This window comes from Paroedura picta, chromosome 2 (genome assembly GCF_049243985.1).
Source record: "Paroedura picta isolate Pp20150507F chromosome 2, Ppicta_v3.0, whole genome shotgun sequence".
In the NCBI taxonomy this organism is placed as follows: domain Eukaryota; kingdom Metazoa; phylum Chordata; class Lepidosauria; order Squamata; family Gekkonidae; genus Paroedura; species Paroedura picta.
The window spans coordinates 84206548-84222535 of record NC_135370.1 but is presented as its reverse complement, the minus strand read 5'-3'; the positions used below and the strand labels follow the sequence as shown (position 1 = coordinate 84222535).

The window sequence follows — 15988 nt, the reverse complement described above, 5'->3', positions numbered from 1 at the left end:
ATTTATTTATTTAACATTATATACTCTGAAGTGGAACTAGATTTACTTGTGTGTGTGGTGCTCAGAACTTTCTGTGTTGCAGTTCAAGACACAGTTAGACTTATAACTTTGGTGAAAACAAGACTGGACAGGGAGCTCAGCCACAGGGAGTGATGAAGTGTTGTGTCTCTAAGGTGGGGGAAGGAGCTCTTCTCCAATATGATGCTACTAAAAGAAAAAGGAGCTGTGCTTGCTAGGACTTCTTAAAGCCAATGTCAGCTCTGTATTGGTGGAATGCCCCTTCCCATTTGGCCTTTCTAGTGTACAGAAGGAGCCCCAAGAATGAACATATGATAGTTCACTATGAACGACAGAAGGGACATTTTCGTTCTACACTGCACAACCTTCCTTCTTCCTCTTGTGCTTATTTCCTCAAATATACATATGATTTGAAATGGCTTTGTTGTATCTTTAAATTTTTGGGGGAAAGTTCTTCTGCACATGAAAATGCTGAGTAGGATCCAAGCTGTCATCACCAAGAAATGCCTCGCCAGGCTCACTTCCTTTTGGATAGCAAACAAGCATTGCTCAGTTTTGAGCACAACAAAATTTGAGTCCAATAGCACCTTTAAGACCAATAAAGGTTTATTCAAGGCGTGAGCTTTCGAATAGATGCACTCTTCCTCAAACAATGGAACAGGGATAATAAGAGTAGAGATATAAGGAGAAAGCAAATCAGTAGCAAATTAGTAAACATCATCACAACATCCTAAATATGCAGTATGATAATTCTTTGCTTTGAGCCTCTTGTGGCACAGAGTGGTAAGGCAGCAGACATGCAGTCTGATGCTCTGCCCGTGAGGCTGGGAGTTCAATCCCAGCAGCCGGCTCAAGGTTGACTCAGCCTTCCATCCTTCCGAGGTCGGTAAAATGAGAACCCAGCTTGCTGGGGGATAAATGGTAATGACTGGGGAAGGCACTGGCAAACCACCCCGTATTGAGTCTGCCATGAAAACGCTAGAGGGCGTCACCCCAAGGGTCAGACATGACCCGGTGCTTGCACGGGGGATACCTTTACCTTTTTAATTCTTTGCTAAAAAAAAAAAAGCTAATTGGTCTGGGTTCAGTTACAGCTCACCAAAACATTGGAGAAATAAAAATAGCAAGGTTAGTAATTAATGGCAGACACTTTCCCAGTTGTGAAAAGAAATAATGAAAAGAGACTAGCTGCTTGCTCCATCCTTCTCCACTCAAGCATGGAAGCATCCCTGCAAGTGACAAGTTGTGCTGAGTTGTTATCTTGTCTAAATTACATTACACACCATTTACATCACATAACAGTCTCATTGTCCCAAATAAAATAAAAAGAAGAAAGGGATTGTAAGGAATGTGGATGTAAGAGTTGAATGAGGTAAGTAAGATAAGAAATCAGTGTCCCTGTTGAGTCCAGGGTATTCCATTGTTTTGACTGTTGTAGTAACTTGCGTTTCTGCAGTCTCCCCTTCTAGCCTGTTCTTGAAGTTCCTTTGCAATAAAGCAGGTACTTTGAGGTCCCTTATGAGGTCCCTACAGGTTTTTCAGTCCTGTGATTCAGTTTTGAGAAATAGGTCTCATTATGTCTCTTCTAGAGAAAGATGCTACCAGGATCTTCTTTTAGCCTTACATGTCAAGTTGAAATGAAATGATCTTGGGTAATGTGGGGCTTTCTAGGCACGCACATTTGTTGTAGCTTCTTTCCCTGTCTGCAGTGATCTGTTTTTTGGTTTTTTTTAGGGGGGGCATTTCCTAGTGATAGTCAGCTACAAGTCAGGGTTTAATAGTCATAGTAATGGCTACACTTCACTGCATCATGGTATTTAAGATGTTCCCGTTCTGTATTAGGGGAAACACCATACAATAACAATTGCTTCATCCAGAACGTTTTTGTGAATGAGGAACCTCAGGGAAATGGCGTGATGAACATCGCAGCTGGGAATGACTACCCAATGCCAGCAAGCCAACAGGCCACAATAGAGCAGAACTCATTTGTGCCCACCGCTGTCCCTTGTCCAGCAGAACAGCCCCTACTCAACGTTGCTCCGTTGCAGAACAATGAAGGTCAGCCGAGGCTTTCTTGCTTGAAATATGGACCTAGGGGAGCAGCCTGACATCATCTGTCTGGGGCTGAGGAGGAAGTGTTGCTCCTGCTGTGGTGTGAATGTCTGTGGGCAGAACTGGCCTGGTTGCTGTTTGGAAGTGCCTGGGCAATGCCTGCTTTCTGTCTGAAAGGAAGTGTGTGGAGTGTCCCAGTATGTGGGTGCTGAAATGCTTCCTACTTTCAGAGCTCTTTGTTTCAGGCGCCTTGTCAGCCCCACGGGCTACACCAGATGAACCACCGCAGCCATAGGGTACCCAAACCTGATCAGCAGAGGAAATGGGGGAGGGGGAGCACTGCCCCTGATCCCAAGCTTCAATCCCACCCCCCTGCCAGCTGTCTTGACTCATGTCCTTTGCTTAAGGGCAAAATGGCTGCTGTGAAGAGGAGGAAGGTGCTGGATAAGAAAGGAGACTTTGGGAGTAAAAGTAGACTTTCCTCCACCTACTTGGAAAGAGGCAGGTCTATCGGAATCTTGCCCGAGAGGAAGGGTTGATCTAGATGGCAGCTTCTGGGGTTGTTTTTGAGAGCTGCAAAAGATACTGGCTGTAAAATAGATTGCCCAGAGTTCTTCCTTTTGGTTTTTACCACTCATGCAAATCTCCACATATATATCCAGAGTCCTGTACCTAGCTCGTGTGTTTGTGGGCGCATGAACAATCTCACTGCAGCTTAAAGAAGTGAAGTTAGTTGCTGACAAGCACTTCAATTTGCACAAGAGCTGTGCCCTTGCTGAATGGAAACAGGATCTTCTCTTCCATTCTCCCAACAGTTTTTGCAATGGGAAGACTCCTTTTAGAGATCTGTGGGAGTTTTTTTAGAAGAGTTGTTTTTTATGCCTTTTCTCTACCCAAAGGAGTCTCAAAGCAGCTTACAATCACCTTCCATTCCTCTCCCCACAACAGACACCCGGTGAGGTAGGTGGGGCTGTGACAGGACTGCTCTGTGAGAACAGCACTATCAGACCCAAGATCACCCAACTGGCTGCATCTGGTGGAGGAATGGGGAATCATACTTGGCTTGCCACCACTACATCAAAAGAAAGGAGGGAAGGAAGGGAGAGGGAGGGAGGGAAAGAAGGAAAATTAAGACCATTTTTTTAAAAAAGCTTTGGTTGCTAAATTGCAGTAGATGTAGACTTTAGTAACTTCTGCAGAATGCTAAGTAAGCATTCCTGCCATGACTGTTCTAAAGACGTTTGCTGCTAATCTTTTTTGCCTTCAGGCCTTAATGACACAGTATAGTGTCCTTATGGGTGGCCATTATGGGTCTTGTCAGAGAATGTACCCTGGAGGATTTGTGCTCAGAACTGAATTCCCAAGTGTGTATGGATGCAACTTGGATTGGGACTGTGAGGAAGGTCAGCTGAAACCTGCAGGTGTACAAACAGCACCATTTCCAGGCTTGAAAGGACTGTGGGAAGCTCCTGCTGCTTGCTCTGTGAAGAGACTTGTGTGTGTGGAGAGGTTATATATAGGCATCACCAGAGAGACAAATGGTGGCTTCTGGGACCTGTTTTGGGACAGGCGAGATGGTGGGGAGGGGAAGGTTGCCAGCTCCAGACTGGGAAACTCCTGGATATCTGGGAGTGGAGGCTGGGGAGAACAGGGCACTCAGTGGGGCACAATGTCAAAAGTCCAACCTCCAAAGCAGCCTTTTTCTCCAGGGAACTGATCTCTGCAGTCTGGAGATGAGGTGTTGTTCCAGGGGTCCTCAGGTCCCACCTGGAGGCTAGCATTCCTACTGTGGGAGGCATAAGTCTCTGAGGGCCATGGTCCATTGAGTCCAGACTATGCCATGACAGAACTGGGTGGTTAGGGCTGATATAAAGGGGTTTCTTGTTTTTAAAAAAGGGTTCTGTTGAGATGCAGGCAGAGCATGAATTATTCAAAGTTGCCCAGTTCTCTCAGTTTAAGTCTGGCCAGATGTGACTTCCTGGTTTCATAAATCTTCCATCTTTACTTGCTTATTATCCAAACATTATTGTTTTAAAAAGCTGTCTTCAATCTTCATCATTATCTTTAACCGCTCCTCGCGGAGCGGAAGAAATAAAACAGTAAGGGCCCCAAGGGCGGGGCCTGTCCGGGATGAGGAAGGGTGCCAATAGGCCCCTTTCCCCTAGACTGACAAGCGGAGGGCCCAATCGGGAGGCCTCCCGATTGGGCCCTCCGCTTGTCAGTCCAGCCCCAAACAGCCCAAGCTGTGCGTGGCTGCTGATTGGCTGTTTGCCCGGCCAACAACCAATTGGGAGGCGCCCCACCCACCCGCCCCACCCACCACGAGAGCTAACCTTCACTCCAGCGGCCATTACTCTGCTGGCCGCCGAGAGCGAAGGTAGGCCCGCTGGCCCCCGCCCTCTACCCCAGAACGGCTCCCCAGACCCTGGGAAGGCCGCTGGCCACCTCACCAAGCCCCCCCCGCGCCCTCCCCGGGGCCTGGGGAGCCTTTTTGCCAGTCGAGCCACAAGGAAAAATGCTCCCCGGGGCCTGGGGAGCGTTTTTCAAACTTGAGCCCCGAAAAAAAGCGCTCCCCAGGCCCCGGGGAAGGCGCTCCGCGGCTCGGAGAGCCCCGGAGCGCCCTCCCCGGAGCCTGCGGAGTGTTTTTCTTCGGGAATAGACTTAGAAAAACGCTCCCCAGGCTCCGGGGAAGGCAGCCTGCGGCTCGCAGAGCCGCGGAGCGCCCTCCCCGGAGCCTGGGGAGCGATTTTGCCCATGGGGGGGAGGGAAAACACTCCCGGGCCCCAGGTAAGGTGTCCTCCCTGGGGCCTGGGGGCCGTTTTTGCCGCGCTGGACGCTCCAGTCCCGGCCTGGAGCCTGCCGGGCCCATCGCCCTTCCTGCGCTGCGCCCGCCCCTGCTGCCTTCTCCCCAACCCTCCACATGCCCATTTTTAAATATGGGCTTTGTTCCTAGTATATTATTAAAGACAGTCAATAAAACAGCATAAAATTACTAACATTAACAGTTAACTATCAGCAACTAACGAAGCCCCCCTCCATCTAGCCAGCAGTGTTGCCCCCACAAAGCATGGGAAATCAGAGCGATGTCCATGATTACCAGCAGATCCAGTTCCTTGATGACTCTGATCAAACTCTTGGGTCTATTGAACTGTGCCTATACCCAATCCACCGGGGAGAACAACACGCATGACAGTTGCAATAACAAGACCTTTACAAATTCAAATTTGAGCGAGCCAGCTTTCTGGGTGGTATAGAAGTCAAACGTAAACAAATAAAAATAAAATTTAAAAATCATGAGAAATTAGGACCTACCAGTTTGGGTACCACCCCATGCAAATAGCAGCCTTATAAAATATTTCAGGGCTGTGCCTTCTTTCCCATGCCACATGTCTTGCTCTCTAAGCTGTGATACCACCCTTAATTGATTTAGACTCTGTCATCTTCTGGTCTCCTCCCACCCATCCCCTTTCCAGTTAGACTACAAGAATAAGGGCACTTTTGTTTCTTGCAGGAGCTGGCAACTATCATCTGGATGTATCCATATATTATCGTGGGAAGCTACTGCATGAAACAGAAGTGACAGTCAACAGCTGTATGTTTACCTACAACAAGCATCACCACTGTGACCCTACTTTCGGCAACACCCAGATAATACAGTTCCCAAACCCCAAAGAGCTTCCTGATCAGAAACAAGTAAGGAATACTTTGATCCTGCTGCAGGCAACAGGCTTACTGCTGTATGAAAAGGACCACAAGATTTGTGCGAGACGGCTGGATAAATGTAAAGTCTACTGGGCATTCTCTAAGCAGCTGGACAACATAACTCAGCATTCACAATTCAAATGCTTGCAACGGAATGAAGAAACTGTGATCTTTGACTACGTGCAATTTTGGCAAGGTGATTCTCTAGAAATGTGGTATTTTTAGATTATTTTACACAGAATTCTTGTTTTAAAATGATAGTTATAGAGCTTATCCTTGTTGTCATTGTTTGCCAAGCAAAACAGTTCATATTTGGACTATATTTGGAGTATAGGTTATGGAACTGGAATCTTGGCATGTGTCTTGGCAGTGTCAAACGCTGCCAGTCTTGGTAGTTTGGTTTTGGGTTTTTTGTTCATTGCAATATATCATTCCATGAAGCAAGTCTTATTTATTAAAATATGCCTATCCCAGTTTTCCTTTTGACTTCAGTTTGAATCCTTTCTCCAGTCTAAGGAGCCTTCCTCAAAACTAAGTGTCTCTTCCATTTACGGAAGGCTACTGGGAGGATGGTTCGATCAAACCTTCTGTGTTTGTCCTGCACTCTGTTTCCATCACAGAACCCAGGAATAGCCCTTACAGAAGAGCCCTGAAACTGTCTCAAGACACCGGCTTGCTCAGCATCAGCAGCGTTACTCCATCATGCACTTGTTAGCCACGCTCTGAGACACTACAGCCTGTAACCATGTCAGGAAAAGTCCCTTATACTAGCCGTAGTCCAAAAAAGCTGTGCCTTAAACATATTGCACAATTTCAGAACAGCTTCATAAGAAGTACACTGCACCCAGTAGACTGTCATACAAACGGTTGCTGTAATTTTCAACCAGCCCAGGTTCTGAAAATGCTTATTCCTTTATTCAGCTGTGTTAGGGAACTGGATGGAGGTGAGTCAGATAGAAGTGAGCAGTGATTCACGGGAGCTCATACCCTGCCACAAATTTTGTTAATATTTAAGGTGGTGCTGGACTCTTGCTCATTTCTGCTGCTGCAAACAGACTGACACAACTACCCATATTGATCTATTGGGTGCTGAAGTTCTGCTAAGAATCTACACGTTCATTCTTCTAGATTGGCATGTCTGTTTCCAAAGCACAGAGACACTCAGACATGAAACCCTTTTACAGATCAAAAAAGCATTTACCAATAACTTCCAACAAAATGTGACATCACAAACACATTCTTTGGTTGATTTATCTTAAAGCTGTTATCCAACACTCAGATTATAGAAGCTTGCAAGGGTTTTTTAGAAGCTATCAAATTTCTCCTAGAATTATGTTCCACTATTGCAGAGCTACACTTGACTACCTGACCCCCCTGGATCCTGAGTGTCTCTCAATGGGCTTGGGCTGTCTAGCTGCCTCCCAGACATACTGTATGAACTTGCACAGCCGTCACTTAATAATGCACATTAGAAAAGAAACAGGCGTGCAGTATGTACTTAAATACATACCTGCAGTTCAGTTAAACTTGATTACCTGATAAGATTGAGGGTGGCAGCCAAGTTCATTTGCAGTAGAAGAGCTAAATTTGAGTCCAGTAGCACCTTAAAAAACCAACAAGATGTCCTGATTTATAAGCTGTCAAAGCTCCCTGCGTCAGATAGAAAAGATGAAAGGAGCTTTCACTCTCAAAAGGTTCTAACCTAAGAAATCTTGCTGGTCCCTAAGGTGTGATGGGACTTTCCTACAGATTGGCAGAGGATAATGTCAGTCTTCGTTGATCTGTTGATCTTAGGGTACATAAGATTTGCTGAAATTGACCTACCATATGAATTATATAAAAGCCTATATTGGCTAGGATATTTGTTCTCCTCTGAATCTTACCCTGCATTAACATGTGGTTCTTAAGAGTGTGCCAGAGATTCAAGTGATTTTTTAAAACTCTCAGATATGTATATCTTTATTTTTACCAGAACTAAAAGATTTCCATGAACACCGAAGATCGACTTCTCCTGACTATACTATTTACCTGTGCTTTGGGCAGTGTTTCTCTGCTGCCAAATCTAAGGAGTCCAAGCTAATCTTGGTGAAGGTGAGAAAAAAAGAAACCCCTTAAGGTTTTGGTGCAAAATGCTTTCTTTGATGGGGGAGTGGAGTAGCAATTAACCCCTTTTTGAAACTCTTGGTAAAAGTGAGGAGGCTGTAGATTGGGCCATCGGTGGCAGAGGTTGCTTGAGGAATAGAAAAGAGAGCTATGAGTTATGAATCTGAAAATCAAGGGAAAGCAATTCATGAACATGCCTTCATCACAGACCTCAGTGTGTTTTGATCCTGGTTTTGAGACTGTGCTGAGGGGTCAATGTCTGGCCTCTGACTGTTCTTACAAATAGGTTGCATACCTGCACAGAGGGAAGCAGCCTCCCTTGCGAGAGAGGGTGGACCTAGATACACACCATGCCTGGAGAGGTGGGATGTTCTCAAGGAACAAGCTCCAGGGACATCAGGATCACAGAGCTGGGGGTGTAAATTCAGACATGATGCTAAAAATTATTAAAGCTTATTATGGAAATTTAGAAAAAGGTTAATGGATTTAAACAATACAATGCAAGAGTTTCACGAGACAAGTGGTACAAAAACACCAAAACCCACTTATAACCTGAGTCCTTAACTTAGTTTCCTGCAGGTAGCCAGCCCCAGTATAAAAGTCTATCTACATAGCTGCAGCAGTTTCACATATGTGATTTGCAGACTAATCTGATGTCCTAATTAACAGAAGATGCCAGAATATTACTTCACTCCTTGCTCATTTCCCCTCCTCCTAATATGAGCAGATTTTTCCCATCAGCAATTATCCAAGACAGTATGCTAGCCTTGAGACTATAAGACAGAACTCACTACCACCAGTTGCCAGTTGACACACCTGCAATTGAGGTGATATTGCATTCCCCAGACCTTGCAGATGGAGGGGGAATGTGCATTCCCACTCACAAACGCAGCTCACTGGCTCTTTGAGGCCAGTGCTGTTATTGCTAGTGGCTCTTGTGATAGACTTCCTCCACCAGCTACTCTCGTTTCTTTTATTTCTGCAGTTCTTCCTGTGAGAATTACCAATTCAAAGGATCATTCCCTATCAGGGGACTCACTTGGCATTAGATTTAATAATGGGTTTTTCTGCATTACTTATAAATCAGGTTTGAAGGGAGCCTAACGTTCCAACTCCAGATATGATCTTCACTTTTACACAGTATAATAGATCATGTAGCTCAGTTCTTAAGTCTAGAAATTTGGTAGCCAGCACCTCAGCCCTGGGATCCAGAAACTACTCCAGAAGGATCCTGCTGCTTATACTTTCCCACCCTCCCAACCAAAGGCTTGTGGGGCAGATCATCTCATAATGGCTGCTGAGTCACACACACTCACAAAAGAGAATCCAGGATAAGTAATCTCTGTTTTGCTATCTGGCTTCCACCCTTCCATGCTAAGCTTCACTGGGGAAAGTTCATGGGCCCTGACCATGTGAGTGTCTGTCAAACAGGACACTCTCTTGTTTTTGTTATCTGAGCCAGAGTCATTAATGTATCTGCTACTTACAAACCACTCTGTCTTTGAACTTCAGTCATTTCCAAATGGCATTCCAGAGGCCTGCACAACAGGCTGCTTCTGACAAGGATATAGGGTGTTTGATGGCAAGGGGCTCTCTAAAGTACAGATAGGTGAAAATGAAGAACCCGACTGAGACTCTGTTACATTTCAGTCATCCACCCCTCCAAAAATGCATCTCAGTATCACCAACCCCAGCAGTATCCTCTTCGTCTCCCACAGACCTGCTCTTGAAAAGACCTTGTTCATAGTTCTACTAAGGAAGTTACAAATGTGTTTAAGCCTAAATCCTCTACCATCCAACTGAAGGCTTCTGAGCCTCCTTAACAGCCTCTGTTTCTTTTCTGCCTCCTCAGCCTCTACTCATTGTGCTCTGTATTTCTGAATTTTTCTGTTACATTATGTTGTGCCAAGACTCTACAAAAGGACCTTTATTTTATTTATTAATTTCTAGACTGCAATCAACAACATAAAAACGTATACAAAGTGTGAAATCATAAAAACTATGGTCACGTTGGCTACACTTGTATTTGCCCATTACTGGGCAATGACAATGGTATTTTATGTGCTTCATTTATTATCTTCCATTTTCACTGAGACTCAAGGCAAAGGACACAGTGCAAATCTGTGCAGTCAACAGGATGAGTTATCTAGTAAGCAGTGCAAACGGACTGGGATTACCAAAGCTGAAACAAAGGAAAAATATTAGACATAACATGTCAAACAAAGCAAAAAAGGGTATTACAAGAATATAAACCAATGTGGAAAGAGCGGGATGATACATATGAGAGATGGTCCTGAAGATGGGAGCATCCGGTTGAGGTCACTGAGCATGGATAATGGGAGTGGTCTTGTCTGGAAGGAAGCATCAGTTCAGTGTTGAGATCTGAAGGGACAGTTGGGAATGTTTTCCTGTATTCTTTTTTAAAGCTGATTTTTATGGTCCGTTTCTGGCCTGAGGGCTGTTCTGCGGGTATCACTTCAGGTTGCTTAATGCTGTGTTTATGCTGTTTTGTTGTTTTTTTTTTTACTAAACCCTTAGGGCTTTACCCCACAATCTTTGCAAACAGGTATTCTCACCTAGAAACCAGGTTTGGCTGTTGCTTCCTTTAGACAAGAACTGGCAGGTAAAGAGTAGAGGCCAGAGATATATGGTCCCATGTGATTCATCCCTTTAGCTGGACAGGGAGCTGGGCCTTGGTTACCTAATAGGCACTTCTGGAATCTGGAAAGAATTGCAATGAGAAATTGGCATTGGCTTTGTGTTGAACACCTTTCCATGTTAAAGATGGTATGACCCTGCTTGGATATAACCAGGTCAGGGCTTCTGGTCAAACAGCAGTGCAGGGTTTGAAGCACAACAAAATCCCCTGCACATCCTGTTTTACAGACCCTGGAATGGATCATACTGATGAACCACCTACTGATGGCTTTGTCCCTGTATTCTCTCTCCAGCCCCGTACATTTTCGGCTGTGTATATAAAATATTTGGTTGGTTAGAAGATCAAATGCTTGGGATTTCTGTGCAATTATGTAAAATGAACAAGACTTCTGTGTGTTTTTCAGTTAGTGCCAAAGTACTGTAAGGAGTATCATGAATTCGTGCTGAGAGAAGGAGCCTCATCTTTGAGCAGCGACATGAGTCTACACATTTCCAACAGTCTGATGGATATGATAGAACAATATCTCACGACAGAACAACATCTTATGGATATGTAAGGAAGGACCTTGGATACTGTGTTGCTAGTTGGCAACTCAACTTTGTATGGCTTGGGGAGAGAACAGAGAGTATAATAAGCCCCTGCATTCCCTGTTCCCACTCTTGCTGCTCTACCTAGCTTGTGCCACAATCAGAGGCTAGAAGTTCATATGTTATGGTGATGATGCTGTTGAAAAGAGCGTTCTCTGTGTTGTTTCTCCCCCTCCCCAAATAACGTGCAGAAACTCAGTTAGATGTCATCTCTTTACACTTCTCTGTGTCTACTTTCAGGATGTAGTAGACTCCTATGGAATATCATCACAGGATGTTCATATTATGGGGAAGGGTGTATCAGCATTTTAAGAAGCATAATAATGTAGATTCTAACCCAAAGGCCAGACATTTTGGATAATGTCCAGTCTACCTGAGTGAGTGATGCAGTTTTGTACCTCCCACCCCATCCTGAATCTTACCCAGATTGGGCAAGAAAGGCTTATTATAACTATATTAGACCTGGCAAAATTAATCTCGGAGCTTGAATTCAGTAGCACCTTTAAGACTATTAGGGGAAGTGTAGGATCAAAAATGGGCCCCTGAACCTCCCTCCCAGGAACTCATGGACATGAATTGAACAACCATGAGCCTGTTTGATTGTTGTTCTGTTAAATTGCTATTCTCTTGTTATTACTATTATCATTACCACTCTGTTACTTCTATTCGATATAAAACCTGAGTTCGATTTATAGTTTTTTAACATTTCATGTGAACTGCCCTGAGCCTCAAGGGAAGCTGGTATACAAATGTAATAAATAAATAAATGTTTTATTCAAGCTCTCATGTGCATGGCACACTTCCTTCAGACACAATGAGATGGGAATTACAGGTCCACATAAATAGCCAGAAAGTGGGCCATGAAACAGTACACAGCATAATGAAGACAACAAAAACAAGCTTTCTGGCTGCACACACATTACTTTATATACTGAATTCTGTCTAGTTTAGTATGTGACCTTAATATTACATATCCTACTTGGCCTTGAAGGGTGAAAAGTAAGCCAGATCCGCAGTTTTTCCCCCCCCTCCCCCATAAATCCAATCTGCAATAGCAACTGCACACTTTCAATGCAGATAAGTTGTGCACATGAAACCCAGGAAGTCTGGATCATGCCTAAGTGTTAGGATGCTATTGTGGGTCAGGTTTCTACACAAGAGAAATAAACAGAGCTGCATAAAGCAATAGAAAATAACACTAGAAACCAACTATCATATGAATTGTTGCTGTTTGGTTCCCTCTGAAGTACTGCATAGCTTAAACACAAAAATATTCAGAGTAATTTTTTTTTAAATGTAGGAAGGTGTCTCTGGGAAATCCTAGAGAACTTTTGTTGACATAGCTGTAGTTATGCTGTCTATTTTGGCAAGGTAAGAAGTGAGGAGCTGTCTAATTCCTTGATATGACTCAGCAGTCCCTCACTAGCTCCAAAGGGGCTACATTTAAGTGTCTTCAATGCAGTTTTTAAATGATGGGGCATCTGTTTTGAATCAAAATATGAAGCTTACCAACTAAGTAACTTCTTAACCACTCATGTATTATTAGTAAGACAGTTGTTTCCTAGACTTCAATTCTTATGTAGGATTTTTTAATATATATTTAAATTCTTTCATGTAAAGCCTTTGAGTACTTAACCTATTTAAGCCAACTTGGTGTAGTGGTTAGGAGTGCAGACTTCTAATCTGGCAAGCCGGGTTTGATTCCCCGCTCCCCCACATGCAACTAGCTGAGTGACATTGGGCTCGCCACGGCACTGATAAAGCTGTTCTGACCGAGCAGTGATATCAGGGCTCTCTCAGCCTCACCCACCCCACAGGGTGTCTGTTGTGGGGAGAGGAAAGGGAAGGTGATTGTAAGCCGCTTTTGAGACTCTGAGTGGAGAAAAGTGGCATATAAGAACCAACTCTTCTTCTATTTTCTTGGTTATCGGTTCCTCCCTGGGCCGAATATCGCCTGAGAGCAACTATTGGACAAGAAACTGAGAATGGAAGAGTTGAGGCACTGGGGTACGGTGGAGTATGGCATATGTTTACCGTCATCAATGTTGTTGTAAGTTGTTTTAAATTGTATTTTGGGGAAATTGTATGAGTCAATTTTTATGTGGGTGTTTTTAATGTAAACAGCCATGAGCCCAGCTGGGCTGAGAGTGGTGGTATATAAGTGAATGAATGAATGAATGAATGAACCTCTTCTGAATTGATTAACTTTAATTACTGTTTCAACTACTGAGATGGTAATCATCTTCATTAAGCTGTGTGCTTGCCCATGACCTACTCTCTACTTATAAATGTGGTCTTGTAACTCCAGTTCCAGTGTCTGATGAAGTGTGCTGTGTTGTAGGTCTCAAAGGTGCCCACTGGATTCAAACTTTGTTCTACTACTTAAGACCAACATGGCTCCCTACTTGAATCTGTTTCAAATACTATCTGCTTAAGATTTTGTTGAACACAACTTTGTGTTCAGCTCGATGGGAAAACTCTGTTCTTGACTTTTCTGTTGGCTGTTTAGAACCAATGTGCTTTTTTACTATTTGCAAATAAACAGATGTTCTGTAAGACTTTCCCGAGTGTTTATGAGAACAGTCTAGTCAAGAAAATACACCATGAAACATTTGAACAGGTCAGCATGATTCTTCTTCCCCCCAACCCTTTGGGACAGATTTCTGCCAATGACTTCTTGTGCTGCCTCAGTTAATTGGCCTGGAAGTTCTGCAACAAAATGACATATATAATAACTATAAAACTACTTTTTGTAAAAAAGCAAAGGAAAATTTAGGTTTGCTTCAAGCTACTGAATGAGTTCCAGCCTCAGATCCCAGTTCAAACTCATCTGACTTTGGTGAAAAAATCAATGGATTAGAGTTGGAGGCATAATATCTGTTGCTCTACCCTGAGAAATTCTCTTTAGTTGGTACAATGTTCAGGCTTGTAGCATCCCTTAATAATTAATTTCCTGATAATTTCCTTACACACCAGTCGTTAACCAAAAAAGGACCTCGGGTAGTCCAGACTACATTCAAAACCACTGTGCCACAGGAATAGCTGGAAAAATAGCTCTCATAAGTCAAGTGGTACATCTTTTTCAGAAAGCAAACTAGTCACACAACTGCTTGGGATGACTGAAGCGATCGTGAAAAAGCCAAATCCTCAGCTCTCTTTTGTGGAGTATTGTTCTAACCTCTGATGCTAGTCAGCATTTCCATCTTCTGGCACACAAAAGTAGGGGAATCAATTTGGGAATGTTTTAACGTAGGAACCAGAGAAAGTTAAGCCTATTTAACAGCCGTTGTTGATGTACCCCTTCCTATTCCACTCCTCAGACCAAAGGTCTCGAGCAAAATTGCAAAATCAAAATGAAATACAAGACATTCAAATACATTAAGGTAAATTAAAATTGGTCTCTGTAACTGCACAGAACAACCACAGCTAATAAGAATTTGGAAAACAGGTGTTATTTCTGGATTGGTGTCTGCCAGCAACAGAAAGATCATGCAGGATTCAACAGGCTGCTGACATTTATTCAAGATAGGTGTAAGTACACTTAGGTGTAAGTAAGTCCAGAGAACCCGGAGTTTTCTGGATGGCCTCCATCAATCACAGAGTAAGATGAGGACCTAACTGTCCTCTAGTTAGGACCCTGAGAGTTGTGCCTTATAACAGAAACTAGAGAAAATTCTTCCATGTGGGTTCTATAGTATTTAGAACACAATTCTACTTTCAAGTCCTCTGTATTCCTCCCCCCTTGTCTATCTCCTAATTGACCTAGATTGAGGTAGACAACCCTTTTGCTAGGTAAAGGTAAAGGTAAAGGTATCCCCTGTGCAAGCACCGAGTCATGTCTGACCCTTGGGGTGACGCCCTCTAGCGTTTTCATGGCAGACTCAATACGGGGTGGTTTGCCAGTGCCTTCCCCAGTCATTACCGTTTACCCCCCAGCAAGCTGGGTACTCATTTTACCGACCTCGGAAGGATGGAAGGCTGAGTCGACCTTGAGCCGGCTGCTGGGATTGAACTCCCAGCCTTATGGGCAAAGCTTTCAGACGGCTGCCTTACCACTCTGCACCACAAGAGGCTCATTTAGAACACAATTCTACTTTCAAGTCCTCTGTATTCCTCCCCCCCTTGTCTATCTCCTAATTGACCTAGATTGAGGTAGACAACCCTTTTGCTAACCAGTATCTTAATTTGTACCTGGTGCTTGCTGGTTAAGTGTTTGTAGCTTTTGGATGTTTATTTTTTCCTCTACTTCAGATTTTAGACCTTGTTCCTGTCATTTGTATGGATTTCAAAGACATTAAAAAACTTGAGGGTACAATTCTGGACCATGTCAAGAATGAACAAATATTCCCTGAAATCATCCAAGTACTTCCCCATTTATAAGCAAGTGGAAGCAACAATTGTGGATATTGTGGAAAGAAATGAAGAGATGGCAGAGCATTGCAAGTAGATATTATCAATGAGCTTATTTGGTGACCCCCCCCCCTTTAACATGAGAATCTTAGCTTAGGTTTCCTCCTGCAAATGTGCAAACATATTTCTTTAAACATGTAATTACCACAGTTGGCTCCGATCCACCTGTAATAAAGGAGCCAGGTTTTCAGATCACAGGATGTGATTTTTCTGGCTTCCATCCTGGCCATGGGGTGGAGACTGTGCTAGTTGCTCTGATGGATGATCTCCTACACCAGGTGTAGGCCATACTCTTATTAGAACTATTGGCCGCATATGATGTGGTCGATCATGAGTTATTGGCACGCCACCTTGGGGACACAGGGATGGGAGGAACGGCCTTGAGATGGCTGACCTCCTTCCTTGCAAACTGGTCACAGCGGGTTGCGGTGGTGGAAGAGTTATCAGACCCCTTTGT

General features: G+C 43.9%; 2 protein-coding genes across 4 annotated transcripts in view; one reads left to right on the top strand and one right to left on the bottom strand.

The window, feature by feature from the left end:
* The window catches only part of IRF7 (interferon regulatory factor 7), a 29362-nt gene extending 15685 nt beyond the window's left edge, over positions 1-13677 (top strand). For 2 of the 3 annotated variants that reach the window (XM_077321372.1, XM_077321374.1), the window contains 4 exons: positions 1861-2076; positions 5582-5968; positions 7745-7863; positions 10938-13677. In XM_077321372.1, coding sequence (XP_077177487.1) covers positions 1861-2076; positions 5582-5968; positions 7745-7863; positions 10938-11090 — 875 coding nt within the window. In that variant the 3' untranslated portion in view covers positions 11091-13677. The remainder of the gene's footprint in view (positions 1-1860; positions 2077-5581; positions 5969-7744; positions 7864-10937) is intronic. The other variant, XM_077321373.1, reaches the window with a different exon arrangement.
* PHRF1 (PHD and ring finger domains 1) overlaps positions 9798-15988 on the bottom strand; it is a 43216-nt gene continuing 37025 nt past the window's right edge. The window contains exon 19 of the transcript XR_013228257.1: positions 9798-10057. The gene's annotated coding sequence lies outside the window, so the exon portion shown is untranslated. The remainder of the gene's footprint in view (positions 10058-15988) is intronic.